This window comes from Lates calcarifer, linkage group LG10 (genome assembly GCF_001640805.2).
Source record: "Lates calcarifer isolate ASB-BC8 linkage group LG10, TLL_Latcal_v3, whole genome shotgun sequence".
Taxonomy (NCBI): domain Eukaryota; kingdom Metazoa; phylum Chordata; class Actinopteri; family Centropomidae; genus Lates; species Lates calcarifer.
Window position 1 is genome coordinate 4391102 of NC_066842.1, and position 19009 is coordinate 4410110.

The 19009-nt window shown below is 39.8% G+C and overlaps 1 protein-coding gene across 3 annotated transcripts in view; it reads left to right on the forward strand.

Moving 5' to 3' along the window:
* Positions 1-6437, forward strand: part of LOC108894929 (INSC spindle orientation adaptor protein) — a 43817-nt gene extending 37380 nt beyond the window's left edge. For all 3 annotated transcript variants that reach the window (XM_018693567.2, XM_051073350.1, XM_018693566.2), the window contains exons 8-13: positions 1680-1851; positions 2062-2240; positions 2330-2396; positions 3500-3655; positions 4299-4375; positions 5416-6437. In XM_018693567.2, coding sequence (XP_018549083.1) covers positions 1680-1851; positions 2062-2240; positions 2330-2396; positions 3500-3655; positions 4299-4375; positions 5416-5544 — 780 coding nt within the window. In that variant the 3' untranslated portion in view covers positions 5545-6437. The remainder of the gene's footprint in view (positions 1-1679; positions 1852-2061; positions 2241-2329; positions 2397-3499; positions 3656-4298; positions 4376-5415) is intronic.
* The last annotated feature ends 12572 nt before the right edge of the window (positions 6438-19009 follow it).

Consider the following 19009-nt stretch of genomic DNA (forward strand, 5'->3'; position numbering starts at 1 on the left):
TTTTATTCCCAACTGGAACATTATGTAATCATAACATGGTGAATGGGGAAAGTATTGATTATGAGAAAGAAAGAAAAAGAACTGGTGACTGTAAAGTTTAACCCCGTCCCCTGAGAAGTATTCATTTAGTGTCACTTTAGAGGAAAAGCTACACATTTTTATTTGGCATCTAACTTTAAGATTCTGCACTCTCATTCCTGCAGCACAGAACCTCAATTCAATTTATTTCCCCAATCACAAACAAAACTAGAAAACAACAGTGACAGTAACATCGTAAACTTTGTTATGACTCTTAAAAATGCAGAAAAGTTATTTGGCGTTGGCCCTGAGAATAAACCGAATGAGATACATCGGTAAATGAGGAGTTAGGGAACATCCTATTTTAGGGAGGAGGAGGAGGAGGAGGAGGAGGAGGTGCGGGTTGGGACAGTGGGGGAAACGGAGGGGGGGACGGTAGATGAACGGAGAGAGGGGGTGGAGAGTGGATTGTTCCACGTCAGTGGGTCGCGCTGGCACACTGCTACAGACGTCCACAGAGATAAAAATAGGGAATTGCCCTGTGAAGCTTGGTGCGCTGATGCTCGTCAGCAGAGAGGACTGACAGGTGTGGCTGGCTGAGAGCTGACGGTTTGCCTCACTCTGGCATGCCTGTCTCTAAACTTTTGTTTTCAGGAGAGTTGATTGCATCAGAAACATTCGTTTGTTCCTTTTTTTAAATGATATTAATGATGACTGTGACTGAAAAGTGACTTTAATAAAGAAAACAATGTTCCTGATGTGACAGGGAAAGCATTTCTTTTTCAGGACACAGCTGCAAAACACAACCCTGCAGTTTCTGATTATGAATTTTAATTTAACAGAATGGATATTTGCAGAGTGTGTGCTGGTTTACAACATTGAATCTATGTAAGATTTACGTAGACAGGTGCTGAAGAACAATCAGCTGTGAACTGTGCAACACTGCCCCCAAGTGGATAAAGATCTGCTCTACATGTTCACTATTTTCTGAGACATCTGTAACCTAATACCAAATCACACACACACACAAGCAAACACAAAGATGAGATCAACATGACCTCGTGCCCCTGAGTAAACTCCACTTTAAACAGACAGTTTCCTGCTCTGAGCTCCTCCTCAAACCTGATGATGCACACACACTGAGCTGCTTCCAGCCAGATACACAAGAGTTTCTCATCCACTCATTCATTACGAGTTTTAGCCAAGCTGACACCATGGACACTTAACTACCTGTCTGGCTATGATGATGAAACGTTAGTGAGTTTTGATGTTTTTAACATGTGTTTCATTCTCAGTGAAATGTTAGCATTTCCTTGTTTCTGACAGGGGGTTTATGAGCTAAGCATAAACTGTCAGGTAGCAGCCAGAGTGTGAAATATTCTCTGTATTGGTGCATTGTGTTCATTGTGTTCCTTCAGTAGATATGTGAAGAAGTGCAATCCTTCTCCTTTTACTTATTGTTAAATCAAATAACTTACAGCAGCAGCACACAGTACTACAGGCAGTGTATTCCCCATGAAGATCACAGTGCTCTGATTGTTGAAGACTATATTTGACTGACTGTTTTCCTTTAACATCATGTAAAACTGTACTATTGATGTAACAGGCCTATGATAAATTATATGGTGCCTAATGTCTACTGTATGTTATCTCATTTGTAGGTGGATGGGATCCTGTGTCTGGCGGACATCTTGACCGACGAAAGCAGTGTGGAAGCAGCCAGGGCCGAGGCGGCGGCGGTCGTGGCTCAGATCACCTCGCCTCACCACACGTCCACGCAGCACCTCGCCAGCTTCCTCGAGAGCATGCACGACATCGTCACCGCGCTCATCAGTGAGTGGACACGGCTCTGATAATGTCACCTTTGACCTTTTGACTCACTAAGAATTGTTTGGATCTGGTTGCCGGGAGAGAATGTCATACCGGAGTAAATAATGTGGTGGTCAAAGAGGGCACTTCAAGGTTTTACCTTTCTTGCATTGTGTGTGTTATTGTATTATGTTGGAGCTGCTGTACTCAGTGACTGATGCCTTATTCCCTCAGAGTTGTGTGAGAGCGCCTCCTGTGGTGAAGTGTTCCTCCTCGCGTCTGCGGCCTTGGCCAACATCACCTTCTTCGACAGCATGGCCTGTGAGATCCTCCTGCAGCTCAGTGCCATCAGTATCCTGCTGCAGGCCTGCAAAGACCGCCAGAGAGTCGACACACCTTACTCCAAAGACCAGGTAGGCGTGTGCATTCAGGTGTTATTCTCACCAAATATGAAATAGGGAAAAAAAGCCTTTGACTCTTGTGTTCATTGTTTCAATCTCAGGTGGTGACAATCTTGGCAAACCTCTCAGTCTTAGAGCAGTGTGCCCCTGAAGTCCTGCAAGAGCAAGGTAATCTATTTTACAACTATGATTTTAGATTGAATCTTATCTATCTTTATTATTATTATTGATTAGAAACTGCTGTTGAATGGAAGAAGATTTATATTAATAAATCACTGAATTACACACCAACATCCATTAGTTGAGAAAAATAGTGTAATTCTTCTTTATTCCTCAAGATGGCAGCATCTGGTAATATCTGTGAGGTAGCTTGGAAGCACATAAATAAGCTGCTGAGCATGTTCAGTTACTGCTCTGCATTTAAAATGTCCTTTTTAAATCATGTACTTTTACTCTTCTATCTCTCTGTTAATATTTTCTGCTCTTACATGTGTTTTTTTCTGCAGCTGGTCTTTCTTAGTCCCTTTAGATTCCATCCTGCCCAGTATTATCTCCAACATAGATGTATGTATAAGTGTTCAGTATTAGTCTGGATCATTGAGCCTCTGATTGTGCCATTATCAGTAATATAAATCAGCAATTGTCTGTTAAATTCTTGTCTGATGTGAAGTATTTCCAAATACATCTTGTAGTTCGCTCTTGTCTGCTTCAGTGAATATTTAGAAAACTAGATTTATTATCTGCACAATGTATTTCAATGTCAGTTTGTTATAGTTTTTATCTCTGCAATAGCAGCTGAATTGTTCTGCTACAGTGAGCCTTGGCACTTGTGGAGCAAATTTGAAGAGTTACATAACCATGTGAAGGCCTGTGCTTAATGTTCTTATCTCATTTCTCTCTTTCTTTTTTAGTGTATTGATTTTGTTTTCTAACTGCAGTTTTGGTTCAGATTCTCTCTAAAAGTGATATATGTAATGTCTGGCTCCTTTCAAATTCACCTGAGCTCTTTGTTGTGTCTGAGTCTTGTCTAACTTTATGTCTGGGAAAATTTTGCTGTGTTTGGTTCCTGTGTTTCTTTGTCTTGCTCTTATCTAACTTATTTCTTCTGTTTGCTGTCTTTGTTTAGTAGTTTTTGTGTCTTATATGTGTTGCTTCAGTACTATATTCCCATCTGACTGCTCTGTTTGTTGTATCTCTTCCTTTCTATCCTTTTTGACATCTTTGATTCTCTGGTTTCTGGCTAATCTGTGCCATATATCACTGTCTTTTAGGAATAGAGCGACTGCTGCTGCTGCTGGGAGAAAAGCCGTCCTCTGCCAGTCCATCGGAGGGCGCCGCCTGTGAGCGTGTCCAGCAGAAAGCTGCCGTCACACTGGCCCGTCTGAGCAGAGACCCTGACGTGGCCCAAACAGCCATCCAGCTAAAAGGTGCTACAGCTTTACTGTTTTATGTAACACAATTAGTGTTTCTGTTTTATTAGTTGCAGGAAATTGTGTGATTCCTGAAATAAGCGTTAAGCCCCAAAGAAGCTAATTCCTTTGGTCACCACTTTAAGTGACTTTATCCTTAAATAATTAAAGCTATTAAATTATGGGTTTGGCTCCATAGTTGTGAGGATATCAAGGACAAAAAAGAGAAAGACAATGAAAAATTACATATAAAATATGTCATTGAAATTTTGGAAGGACCATTTTTAGAAGTGGATTTAGAAGCATAATTACAATAAAGGTTGACCGTGAACAGTGCCTTGAGGTACTCCATTTGTAATTAATGAGGCTAAATTAACAAAATCAATAACTGGACACCATTCTTGAAACTTGACGCCAAACATGGAAAGAGTGTCTTTTTTCTCTAAAGGTGATACTAGCTCTGTTTGATTTCATTACATACTGATATCTGTAAAGAAAACAATAAAGCAAAGCAAATAATAAGTCTGTTCTTAAGATTACAAAAGGTACTTTTACTCTGAATGCCTACTGTACATAACCACAGCTACTTTGCACCTCTGTTTGATATCAATATCTAAGAATGGGACAAGCTGGTAACTGAATTTTTCCTCTCCTGTCTTAGCTGTGCCTCGTCTTATTGAACTGTGTCGGTCCCCCACTGAGAGAAATAACAGCGACTCAGTGCTGGTCGCCTGCCTGGTGGGTGTAGAGTGTATGTCTATATATATGTGTGTGTGTGGAGACCCTTGGATATGTGCAAATGACTCCATGTCCTGAATACAAATATGTAATTTAAACATTCAAACTGTCTATTTCAGTCGCACCTCTAAAATACTATGCATTTTCAGCTGCACTCTCTATACGGGACTTCAATAGAGCAAACTGAGGACATTATACCACAGGCCTGCATGTATAACATCAGTGACTGTGAATTTAATTACATCCACAGGGCAACATTTGAAAATTGAAAATATATCAGTATCTTTAAGCCATGTTGAGATAGCTGACCGATTTACATCATCTCAAATGTTGTATGTTTAAATATGTACATATCATGAATAATATCCCTGCTCATACTTTATCATTCTCTCAATCTGACTGCAATTATTAAAACCAGATCTTAGGGCCGATGAGGGGGATTTGAAGCGCATAATGGTCAGGAGCTTAATTGGGCTGCTTCGCTGCGCTGAGAAATGCCCTCTTCTTCACTGTAACCACACTTGTCAGTCTATTCAAATTAATGTGATTCTATTTTATCCTTTTAGCCAAGGGTTAAGTAGTGCATTTGTAGGTGTTGAATTTTTATCTTCAAAGGACGCTGAGCTTTCACAGATCATTTGTAATCTTAAATGTAAATGTTGGATGCTCTCCTGGCTGAATGGGTCTGAGACGTCACACTCATGCGCTCTTGAAACCGCAGCAGATGTGGAGAAAAAAAAAAAAATCACGGTGGTATTGAAACAGCTCCTGGTCCAGAGGGACTGATTTTAGTTACTATCTTGTTCTTTGTTGCTAACATAAAGTTTTATTTAATTTCACCATTTTAAACTTGTACAGTTACAGCTCCACCTCCCCAGTTGTCTAAACGTGTGATTGCATGTATTTGCATGATTTAAAAGGGCATGTTTGCATACAGCAGAGCAGTATGATCTTACCATGTGAAAACACATATGTCTGCGTGTTTTTTGTCTTTGTGCACATGCGTACTGACACCTGTGTGTGTGTGTGTGTGTCTCCAGGCTGCCTTGAGGAGGTTGGCAGCAGGGTGTCCAGACAGCATCGAGGCAGCCGACCACCAGCAGCTCATCAAACCGCGGCTGGTCGACTCCTTCCTGCTGTGTTCCAACATGGAGGAGAGCTTTGTATGACGGCTGAGAGCGGAGAGCTGAACTCGTGTACACGACCATGTACATATACCGTTTCACGTTTCACTCCTGAAGCTTTGCTTGTCACTTCCTGTGGCCTTTCCCAAACATTATACCGAACACTCTGGGTTTGGGTGAGTGGAATGAAACTGTCTGAATGGATGCAGAAGACATTTATATGTAAATGTACATTAAATGCAATGAATGTGTACAGTGTTTGCATTTTATTCAATGGAGAATTTCATTTCAGCAATCATATCAGTAATTCTTTTGAATGAGTAGGTGCTACTTTTTGAAAATAAGCCAGTTCGAAACAAAACACTTTATATGTTACCACTGCGCAATGTTTTTGTTCTTGTCTGAAGATATTGTATCCAAAGCATTTTGGCCATCTGCAATCAGAAAAAGTGGATTATACATTAAAATGCCTCTGACAGAGGTGATCATCTGAAGCATTTAACATTAAAGTACCAAGATGTGTGTCTGGTTAATTTCTTCTCAACTCTTTTTTTTTTTTTTTTGATGGTGTTTTTTTTTTTATGTTTTCAATCAGCAGCCACTTTATTCGGACGACCATTTACAATTAAATTATTGCAGTTAGACATGAACTACTACATGTTTTCAGTATGTGTGTTATTTGTGTACCTTAATGAACAGGGCACTACTAGTATTTAAATTTTTAAACTGAGGCAACATGATCTATTCGTCCTGGTGTACATTGTTTTGTTTCTTAAAGAGTGTTTTATGGCATGTTGAACCTAATTTGCCATTAATCTCAAATATTACATATATTTGCTACTGGAAAATGTGGTCTTGAATATAAAAATGCTTTTTATTTAAAGAGAATTACCATTATTGTATGCCTATGCATGGAATAAAGGCAATCATCCATCTAATGTTCAGTGTGTGTCATTATAGTGGATTACTGCCGTGTGTGTTAAAGCCTTGTTGAACGTTAGCAGTGTTGGTACAGTCGAAGGCTTCTGTGTTTCACAGAATAAAGCCAGTGAAAAATAACACTGAATGTGGTGAGTTAACATGGTAACAAATGTACACACTGACAAAACAAACTGATAAAGAAGGAAAGAAAACTTCGGGCGGTACCTTGTAAAAACTCTTATCATTCAAATATGCATCAAATGGACAGAAACACGACTGCAAATAAATGATAATGTTGCTCCATAACTGTTGGATGTGTAAATAAGGAGTTGGCTAAGGAGTTGAAATAAGACATTTTTGCAGATGTAAGGTATTTTCCACACCTATTACTGTCAATAGTCTTTTTTATTTAGAGAGAAAGTATGAAGACAGTTTAGTTGCACTGCACTTGTGTTCATCTTTACTGTGGTCACACACAAGAGAGCTGCATCACCAGTACAGCAGGCAAACAGGGGCTGGGACCGTGCAGCTAAAGTCCCCCAGAGGGCCCCACCGACCTTGAGCCATCTCCGCGGAGCTACACTCACACATCTGTCTTGTCACAAATGCAGGCACAGGGATGAGACAAGCCTTTGAATGAGGCTCACAGAGAGAGACAGAAAGAAAGGCTAAGAGACTAAGAGAATGTGGGCCCAGAGGTCTACCTGTTGGTTCTCCATGAACCACCAGGTCCTCTCAAAGAACTAGAAGAGGGCATTTGCTATTTAAGCCTCCAACTTTCCAAAAAATATTGAGTCTCAATGGGAGAAATACCAGTGCAGAATGTAGCTGTGCACATTAGAAAAACTTTGTCATCAGCTTTTCACAGTGTGAATTCATTTATTCATTCACAATAGCTTCAGAGTGCTGCAGAGTTTTTATACATTTTTAGCCAAGATGCAGCAAGTGATAGCAAAGAAATATGTGAGGGCTTATCTGCAAAACTTGTCCTTTGTATTGTCATCTCTTTCATGAAAACACTCTCAGGTTTTTTTTTTTCTCCATAAGCCTTCCTCTCCTTGGAGAGACAATTGAGGGCCTTCTTGCTCTCTCTGTAGCTTCTTTTTCACCTAAGGGCACTTATGCTGAGCCTGGACTTGTTACACCCTCACCCAGTGTTGAGACAATTGAGCTGCTTTGTGTGCGCGTGTGTGTGTGTTGTCCAGCATACACGTGGGACTGTGTTCAGAGGCCTTTGTGATAGAATATGCTCCTGCTTCGCTTTGTTGAGACCCAATGAAATATGTATAGACACAGAGGAGAACTAAACAGACGGCCTAAAAACACAGGTTCCTTTGATATTGTTGTGGTTTGACCATGACCATGAGACCAAGTATTGTAGCTCTGAGTTTTTCAGCTTTTCTCACTTTCTAAGCTCTTGAACTTTTACTTTCCTCCCTCTCCGTCTTCTGTATGTATGATGGTGCCACCCTTATTGCTGTTATCCACTGCCAATGTGAACAAAGTTTCAAGGCAGTGACTAAATGACAAAGGACTCACCACCCAACCAAGTTTTAGCTAATCATTCAAAGGTCTCTTGCTGGCAGGTATCTGAATATCATGACTGTGACTTTCATTGTGGGAAATCATGAATTAAATTCATTACTCTTTAAGAGGGGTGAGCTGTTCTACAGTCATTTTCATGTCATCTTCACTGTTGAAACCATAAATCACAGACATTTTGTGTAAGAAAAGGATCTGAAGACTTGCAGTCTAATGCAAGAAGACACTTCTCTGTGCGTCTCCTGAGACTTTAATATTTTATGTGTCACATCTTTTGCTCACTGACTCTCAAAAGTTTCTCTGTCTTAGTCTTCTTACTTCAGAGGGCCAGACATTATTGAAATGCCTTTCTCCTTTGAAACTGCTTTCAGAACTTGATACATTAGATTTCACTTTTGAAAAAAAAAAAAAAAAAAAAAAACTCTCAAATTAGTATGAAATAATTTGGACAAACTTAAAAGTCACATTCCACTGGCTAAGAGATTAAAAGTGATGTAAGACTTTTCATACTTTCAAGATGCACACAAAGAACTGCAGACCTCTGTCTCCACTGGTCGTCTACTGATGAACTGCATTTTGGATGGGGTTGATCTCAGGCTAAAAGGACTCAGGAGGGGAAGGTTATTTTTCAAGGAGCCCCTAACAGAAGCAGCCCCGTGAAGAGGAGATAAGATAACGTCTTACTAAGGTGCGTTAAGAAGCACATTTGTACAACTTTTTGTTTCAATTTTATTTACTTTTTTTAGTTTGGTAGATTTGGCTCAGTACAAATTCCCTGCAATCCAGTGGCAGATGGTCACGGACAGGTCGTCTCAGAGTGCACCGAGGTAATGTGATCTCATGGGATTGCCTATAAATAGCACAACACTTACGTATGTCAAGTCTACGCATTTTAAGATTTTTGCATGGCATTTTACGGGCGTGTCATTTAAGGCTGAGTTAGGGGGAGGACGAAGGTTGGCGGTTAGTAAGTAGAGACGTGAAATGACATGCAAAAAGCAAAAACTATGCAGTGATAACATGTGAAAAGAACTCGAGGAAATTAGCTTGTTATTCATATGTCATTTGGTGATACCAGGCTGACCAAGGCCACAACTTCCAAAGCCGTAAAAGACGATTGTTTGCTGTTACTGCACAGCTGTGATACTTTCAATGTTTCCATTAAAACCAAATGTAATTTCAGTTCATTACAACTAATCCAGCTGTTAAGCTTTCACATTTATCATTAAATGTAACATTATCTAAAAGACATTTGTCACTGTTCTAGTCATTGTTTGGGGTTTGACTCAAGGCTCACAAGGCCTAGAACAGACTGTCATGTCTTTGCAAACATGCTGCCTATAAAACTTTAGCTTTAGGCTCTCACACACACACACTTCCACACACATACTTGTACACCTATCTTCATGGGGTCCCTAGCAACTCACTCTAAACTTCACCAACACAACTGAATGCCTAAGCCCAGACCCAAACCTAAAACCCTCAAACAGCCATTCAAACAGTGTGGGGTCCCCACAAAGCTGTCAGACTCCATAGGTATAGTAAAACCAGCCCACACACACACACACACACACACACACCGATCCCACATGAGCGTCCCACTCCAGCACATATGGACCTCACAGTATAAAGACTAACGACGTCTTAAGCGCCATCACCTGTTGGACAGCTAATTAAGAGAGTTAGACTCCTGTTTACTCGTATCTCTGGTCCAGTCTCCAGCTGACTCCCATTAGAGGCCCAGTGGCATTTTAATTGCTGAAATGCAACCACAACACGGAGTGTAAATTAATATCAGCACTTTGCGGTCATAACTTTTTGGCCAGAGTCAGTGGAGGGTGAAAGCTTGATGCCAAAAATCGTTCAGGGGTTTGTGTACAGTGGTCATATGGATTTATCCTGTAGCTGCCATGCATTAACACATCATAAAGTCTTACACAGTGTACTGTAGAAAACCTCTTTCATGGTATCCTGTGTCTTGATACTGCAGATAAATAAATGCAATAAAGACTGACTCATCTGAATTTCATAAACCTTTCCTGCTGGTTGTAGTGTAGCAGGAGTTAATTCACATATGTTGAATTCCACTCACTGTGTGATATTTTAACTTAATTTTATGAGATTAAAATAAAAATAGTTTTGTAATATAGGTAAGGACATCATAACAAAACTGGAGAAGATGTAACTCAATATGTGCAGGTTCTTAGTGGCTCTGCAGGGTCTCATTACTGAACCTGAAGGAGGCCGTTTGAATTCAACACAAAGAGGCTCTGAAGGATAAAATACTAATTAAGGAACCTTTTACCTGGCCTGATATTTGGTGGTGTTTTCTGGCTCAGTACCCTGTCAGCCCTGGTTAGAAATCTGCCTGTTTTTTCTGCTCTTTGCTCTTAAGTTCCCCAAAAACAAATAACAAATAACAAATAATAATAAAAAGACACCTAAATGTGCATTTCAACCACATGATCGATGGTGCTAAATGCATTTCAGTGGTGATAGGTTGTATATATTTCAACTTTGTTTCTAAGAAATCATGTTATTCTGTTTTGCTTTGATGGCTCTACATATTTTGATATGTATGTACCTCAGCTGCTATTGCAACCCAGTCTCATGAAACAGTCACAAAATGTTATCTACTGATTGCACATGGACACAAATTCACAGTTTTTTTGTGACAGCCAGCACAGCTTTGATGTATTGCTTCATTTAACCTACATGAACAGGAATATTATGTTTGTTTCGTGACAGTAAAATAATGTTAGTTACAAACAAACTGACAAACATCTGCAGTTTAATTTGTGCTCTAACTACCATTAAAGAAAGTCAAGTAGTATGTTACTGTACAATAAACTTTACTTTCACAAACCTTCAAGGTAAAACAAAATGCGTTTTTCTTTTTTTCTTTGTGTTCAACAGGATTCCTGGTGGACTGCCATGAATTTGTTCAATTGTTGCCTGAGTGCACCTTAATTTGTTCGTGCCAGGCAGGACGACGGGAGGTCGCTCTGTGTGGGTCAGAATTGACTCTCAAATAAAAGCACCTCGCCAAGGCTCAAACAGCTCCTTTTTGTCTCAAGACGTGCAGCCTTGATCAAATGTGCAGCATATTCAAGACTGCAATTTATTTTTCACGCCATAAAGTAAAAGATAAACAAAGGTGATTAATTTTCAGTGAAAGAAAATGAACATTTTGAATCTTTTTCTTTCACTGAAATAATTCTCGAGCGTGGTGTACAGTAGCTCATTGGACGGAGAGCAGCGTGCTTGTGGAAAAAGGAATGAATTAATGAAATGTGGTGATTAAAATTTGAGCACCCACAGTCTTGTTAGTTTCAAAGGGTGTTTTTTTATTAAGTCTGTATTTTTGCATTTTAGTGTGTGTGCGTGTATGTGTGTGATAGAGAGAGAGAGAGACGAGAGAGAGAGAGAGAGAGACCACTGCTCATTCGGGACTGGTGCAATTCCAGCAGAGAAAAACTGCTTTGAACATCACATGTACACACACACACACATCGCTGTATGAACACACGTTTGTATGTCTAAACTTACAGTTGTGTGGAGGAGTGCTGCAAACTGTCAGTACCTGGAGCAGCAAAACCAATCATGTTGATAGGAGCATTAGAAGGTTATGTCATTTGAAACCATACATATAATGGTAGTGGGTTTGGGCCTGTGCTGGCCCTGCACTGTGCCTCCACACTCTGAGCCCCTTTTTATTCAATGGTCCACTGTTGGTGAGTGTGTAATCGATGGAGGGGTCCTCTGTTTGATAGGCATGCAAGCATACACACACACACACACACACACATACACACACTCCTCCCTCTCTGGTCCTCTGAGCCCTCTTCGTCATTAACAGTCCACTGCAGCACGCCTTCTCCATTTCGGTCCTCCAGCACCCCCCACCCCACGCACACACACACACACACACACACACACACACACACACACACACACACAGACTCTTCTTTCCTCTCTGTCTCAGAGGATTTGTGGAGAGATTGTTTCTCCTGCAGACGACTGGGCAGCAGAATTGTATTTGTTTTTACTGTATCGCTGCCCATAACTGCAGACAGTAGCAAACCACTGGACTGTGTGTGTGTCAACTGTCTGTGTCCACAGTTATGACGGCGTATATCATGTAACAGCCCTGAGAATCCGTAGCCTTTAGGTTTTATATGTCTTACAAGCCTGAGTATGTTTGACACTGTTTTGGATTGGCAGTAGCTGTTTCTGGTCTCCAGGGCATTTATATTTTGAGTGACATGTTGTGTGATGATTTTTTTTAACTGCACTGGATGTGAGGAAATGCCAGTTGCTAAAAAATGTCCATATGTTACAGATATATCACACTGACTTTTTTTCTTTTCCAAATTTTGTTTTGTTTTTTGTCTGAGTAAATACTAAAATATTTGCATTTAGTGATTTGTTTGATTTTAAAATTACAGATGTGTTTAGAGGCTAATAAGGCAAATAAAACTGACAGTAAGTTTTCGTCATGCAGAAGAGTAAATAAGGTGATTGTGTCATGTATGTAACCTGTGTCCTAAAATGACACCCCTGGTTAAACATTAAGATGAATGGCTGATTGTGTTTGCCCCCTTGGAGTGTATATTTGAACATGTATAACTTTGTGTTAGTCTGTGTGTGCAGGTATTTCCACATGAACACACATTGAAGAAATAGAGATGCTGTGTATATTTGGGATTTGAGGAAATGACTCAGACTGGACATTACAATGTTTTCTTTGTTGTTGTTGTTGTTTTTTTTTACTAGTAAAGAGTGTCAAAACAAAACCCTGAAAAAATCTTAATCAAACTTTACGTGCTGTGACCTGGTGAGTGGGCATTGTTGGAAATCAAATGAAATATGCTGTCAGTAAACATTCCTCAAAAACATTTCCTCACAATGTTGATAAAAACATACAGTGATTCAGGCTGCAATGTTTCTTTTAAAATGCATTGTATTTTATTTGCGGTTACAAATTAGTAGTGCACATAATTTCAAGGTCACAAACAGAATAGAGTCATACCATTACATGAGTGAATAGTCTTTTAAAACACGCAGAGATGAATATATACATATATATGTATATATTTTAAAACATCCTTCAAGGTTGCTCTGAGGAAGGTCTGACTGAAAGCTTAGATAATAAATTAGCAGATGCAAAGGAGATAAATGTTTACTTTTTGTTGTTGTTGTTTTTTTTTTTTACTTTTTTGGTTAAAAACTACAACATAAACAGAAAAAAAGGGCAGTTGTCAAATTTAAAATAAGTAGTGTTTTCATTGTTTAGTCAAAGTCACCATTTTATCAACATCACAATTTTACTTCTGATTTAGGCTCCTAACCTCTGTATTAATTCTCATCTAGTGTTCAGCATCTTTTAAAGGGAACATTTAACTTAGAATCTCTGGTGCATGCGTATTTTTCTTTTTTCTAAAATAGCTACACGCTGACTCCCATTCATCCCAGGAAAAAAGGCTCTGTTCTTGACCTCAGTTGCTCGACAGAGAGCGCCGAAGCTGCCGCTGCCGCCTCCTCCTGTGGGCTGTTCTGCACCGCTGCCCTCCGATCTAACATGGCAGCGACATTACCAAACCGCTCTCTGACACAGAGACGAGGGGGGTACGTGGGATAGAGGGGGCGAGAGTGTTTGTGAAACACCTCCTCCTCCTCCTCCTCCTCCTCACATACCCTGACAGGGGAAATTAGAATAGCTGCTGAGCAGAGCACTGGTCTGGCCTTCTCTATTAGACACTTGCAAAGAGTGTCTTTCATTAAGAGGGGAAGCAAGAGACTGTGTGTTTGTGTTTCCCAGGTGATCATGTTTTCCATATTCACCACTTTCTTCAGGTATATCACCCCCCCCCCCCCCCCCCCTTCCAATTCTCTCAAAGATTAAACAAGAGCAGCACATTTAACCAAAACAGGTGAGGACAAGTAGATATTAACTAGTCAGGGCACTTGACAGATGTTTTTCAGATACAGTACAGCGCTTTTTTCCTTTCATCAAAAGAGACCCAACAGCAGCATTGAGGCCAGATCTGTGTGATTTTCAAGCAGATGAAAGTGAATATGTAATTAACATGCTATAATTGCTGGCAGTCTCTCTTTTTATTTCAAGATGAAATGATCTGAGCGCTCTCCCAAGCCAAGGTCAGAGGCCCAAGCCTATGCAATACATATTTAATGGACAAAGACAGAATGTGAACATATGTGGCTGGGTGCTTGAGTTATACTGTATTTTACATATCATCTATGGCTGCTGTTGCTCATTTTGGCCTGTAAGATAAATTAGCCAGTCAAATAAATCACTGCGTGGCATCTTTACACTGCATTATTTATCATTTTCAATGTGTCATTAATAAGAAATGTTTTTCTTTTTCAGTTTGCAGGATCTAAATCCAGAAAATGATTGTTCATTTCCTCCACTTCCAACATAATTCGGTAGCCAGACCACAACTAGAACACACTCTACTTAACATAAAAGTAAATGGGCTACCTCTGCCTCATGTGCTGACGTGGTTTCGTGGCTCATTCTTCATTTCTAGATCGTTTCAGTTTCATTACAGCCATGCCGCCATGCCCTATAAACGCTGTTCCAACCACCACGCCGCTCCTTGCAAACAGCATCACACACACAAGCTCTCTATGGACTTCAATCGTATAAATTCAGAGTGATTCAGCTTTACGAGCGGCCTCTAAGAATCCACGCAGGCCGAGACAAGACAGCATTGTTGGAGTGGTGAACACCCCCCAAAATAGTGTGGTGAGAGATGGAGCTGGTTAAATGTCTCTCTGCCAATGATATCAGATTAAGCAGAGCTTTCAGGGCCCGTCCGGTTGCTGGCTACATGGATGACCTCATCAGCTGCGGCTCGGGTGGTTTGGCAGTGAGGGACCGTGTATAAGCTGTGGCAGCGGATGACAGAAAACACAGCAGAGACGTTTTCTGCAAGAAGAGCGTGCATTGGTGCAGACGCTGGCAACAGTTTCATCCTTAGATGCTTTATTTGATAGAATGAAGTCAACCAGAGTAAAGCTTTGGAAGCATTTTGGGTGTCTAAAACCTCCAAAGAACCAGAGACATGTAAAACTGTTTATTCACCTAACTTGTTTACTACAGTAGTTTAGAAAAAGATGCATCAGCTACATTTCATTCCTCACTATGGATGAACTACATTTAGTCTAGCCTGTTGTCATTTATTCATAATAATCTTTGCTTAGGTGGCAGAGGGGAACAAAGTGACACCAAAACTAAATACAGTCGAAAGAAACCAGTGAAGTGAAAGCAAATAAAGTTCAAATGCGTCAATTAACCCCATAATATGCAGTTTTTTCTTTTTGTTTCCCTTTGCTTATTCCACGCAGCATCATAAATACTCTATCAGGTTGTTCCAGCTCTTCATTGAAGCTATATGAGTGAAATATTCAAACCAAAAGCTGCTCCGTTCAATCGCAGAGGTAACTTTCAAATGGCTTTTGTACGTTTTCTACCAGTAAAAAACTAAATAGAAAACCCACAGCAATTCAAGCAAAGGCAAAACAGAAGTACAAAGTCAGCACAGGTGTTAAATGTTGTAAACAGAATTAGATAGCTCATGGAAATCTTCTCACCTGGCACAGAAGTCTATAGACTTAAATCAGTAACACCCTATAAAGATGTTACTTTCTGATATTTCTTAACATCAGACATTGACTCTCTGTATTTGTGTTTATAAACTGGACAAAGATGATGATTGAAATAAGTCTATTTCTGACTAACTTTGACATATTTTGTATTTCATGAATATAGCAGGATGTTGTTCAAAAACAAAACCTGAAACTTCGTCGTCATTAAGAAATATGCAGTCGTATGAAGAATAAACTCTCTGAACTGTAGGGAAATTTTTAAAAAGCTACTGACTGACATGGTGATTTTTCCTTCACAGACCTGCAGCACAGAGAGAAGTGCTGCAGTAAACATCAGTAAAATGATGTACAGTAACTGTAGGCACAACACTCCTGCAGCTACTCCAGGATGTGACACACGTCACTGCAAAGAAAATCTGACAGAAAATATCCCATCCACATCTCTGATCTGTCAGGGCAAAGGAACAATTAATTGCAGTTGCAAAGTATTTTCTTTCTCAATGTAGATCAACAATGTCTCCGGCAATTAGACTCCCCCCTACTCCTCCTTACCCCCCTCCCTCGAGGGCTGAGGCCTGAATCCTGCATGTCACCCTCTTCACATAATGAAGAGACAGCGGGTGTCATGTCTGGACTTGGCAATCTGCTACTGACATGAGAGTTAGAGTATTAAATGGACTAACTGCCGGCTTTACCGTCGAAGAACACCGGTGTCTGAGCCCAATGATTACCGCGGCCCCAAACAAAAATGACATTTGTCTGACAATAAAATTGGATACTAACCTGTCTGAAAGCTGTCTCCATTTGCCTAGAACAAGCGTTGGCGTCGGCAAACAGTTTGACACACTTTCCCCTTGAATGCATAGAGAAGGCGAAGCCATCCTTTGGCTCACGGTAATGGCCCCTCATTGTTGGCCGCAGAGGATGTGGCGCTATTCATACCGGTGGATGATTGAAAAGAAAATTGAATCCCTTTTGATGTGATAAATGTGTCTATTACTGCATTTGCACACAAAATGTCGGTGGAAATTATAGTGGGGAGGCAGGGCTCAGAGGGGAAAATACATAGGGATGGCAATATTTGCTAGCCTTGATTGGAGCTGAAATATAAATATACTGTACCGGTGGATGAAATGAGTCCAAGCTCCCTGATTTTTTTCCACAGGAACTTCACAAATGAAAGGCCTTGAGAGCCCCAATTGTAAGACTATATAAAAAGGTTAAATGTCTGCATAGCTCTCTCTCTCTATCTTTTTCTCTCCAAAGAGCTGTTTGATAAAGGACACCAACAACTGTTTGCCTTATGATGAAAGGGAATTTTCTCTTTTCAGAAACTTCAGTTGGCCATGTATACAATTTCTAAACACATAACAAACATATATAGAAGTACAAGAGCACTGCAAATAAACAAAACTGTCTGACTATCTGTTTGTGGGAACAACACAAGCTAATACTTCAACTAAAGACATGCACTTCAACAGTAACCTTCTCCTACATACATGCCCCTCTGTATTTTAATAGCCATTATTCCATCAGAAAGAGTCTTTGTTGGTGTTAATGAATGAAACCTTTCCTTGAACAAGAATTCAAAGTTCTTGAAAACTTCTCAAGAACTTTTTCTTTTTCTAAGGAATGTATCACAACAATCCACATTCATAACATTTTATTATAATGACATTTTTACCCACAATTCTACTTATAACAGGCTTACTCTTGATATTAACAATTCAAGGTCATCCACACAAAATGGTTATCTAAGAGACACACCCACAGCACACGTTAACAGTCTCAGTCCCATCCTATGTAACTTAAAATGTGTACAGTAGGTTTTCTACAGTTTCCTTATTATTTATTGATTGCTTGATTTAAATTGATTGCTTGATTTAAATGTGTTTCGCCGTTCAGGACTTATATTATACTTCATTCAATTTGTCATGAGTGCCATTATCAATTTCACACTGCAGTTTTTAACATTAAGGGGTGTAATATTTGGTGAATTAAAAAAAACAAAACAAAACAAACAAACAAAAACACATCACATTTTTTCAAATTTATATATATATATTATAATTTTATAGTTAATGAGCTATTTGTAGGTCTTTTCAGCCGATGGAAAGTGTAGCTTCAGCCATAGTTCCATTTACAATGCCAGAGGTCAGATCACGGCTTCTCAGCAGGGCCGGGCCGGGCTGGTTAGCATGCTAACCGGTTAGCATGCTAACTGATGTGCTAACTGGTTAGCATGCTAACTTCAGTAGAAAAAAGAAGAGACAGATCAAGAGGCAAGACGGTGCCGTGACTTTCTCCTACTACAGACAGCGAGTGACGGAATTAAGTCGCAACGTTTCCGCTAAACAGGTAAGATAACAGCTGTTAATGCTAATGTTGGCTATGCAGTGATAGCAAAACTTACAAATAGCTTATTCATGCGAAACGTTCATGTACAGTATCCACTAAACTCCGTTCAGTGTGCTAATTTGCAAATGTTAGCGCGCTAATATGTCGGAGTAAGATGGTCAACATGGTTTACATGTAACATCCTTCTTAGCATCATCACGCTAGCACTCTCGTCGTAAGCAAGTTAGCATGCTAATATTAGCACTTAGCTAATTCCATGGATTCCGTAGTGTGTGGAGTAACAAGAGGAGCTGCCCTGTTCGTTTCTGTTGCTAGCTATTTTTGTTAATCTTTAAGTTTTCCAAAGTTTATCCAACTTGGAAAGCTATAATACCATAGGAAAGTACTTAAATATGCTGTTGTATTTTCTCAAAATTAGGGGTGGGAATCTTTAGTTGAAGCATCTATATATTTGTGACCGGTTTTTAAAGTTGTCCTCCACAGGAATGAATGGGTTACAGCCACAGACAGGGCAGGGTAGCTAGAAATAACTATAATTTGTCCAACATATTTTTTTGTTTTGGCCTTTTCATGGAATATCATCAGTTTTACCCTTTAAAATGGAAAGTTGTGACTATGTCTAAAGTCAAACCTGCTGGTATTGTTGGTATGAATTGCTTATTTGTGCTGTTTGATCTTTCATCCAGAAATCATGGATAATATTTTGTAGCAGTTTCCATAAGAAGCAAAAGAGAGGACACATGATCCCTTATCAGCAACAAAGTGTAATCTTCTCTCCTCATACTCAATATTTTTCTACATTTTGCCAAACAGATCTAGTACATGGTTCTTTTGCTTTGAGCGAAAAAGACCCTCAGTCTAGGTAATGTTAAGAAGTCAAGAGAAACACCAGCAACATTAACTCAGTTTTGTTACTCTTTCATGCTGTCTTCAACACAACTGGTACTTTGTTGATCCTTTCATAAATGATTAATTTTCAAGGCTCAAAGGCCCAAATGTTAATGTCTGCCTTCTCAATATTAACACTGATGAGGAAAAAAGGAGAGGCCAGACA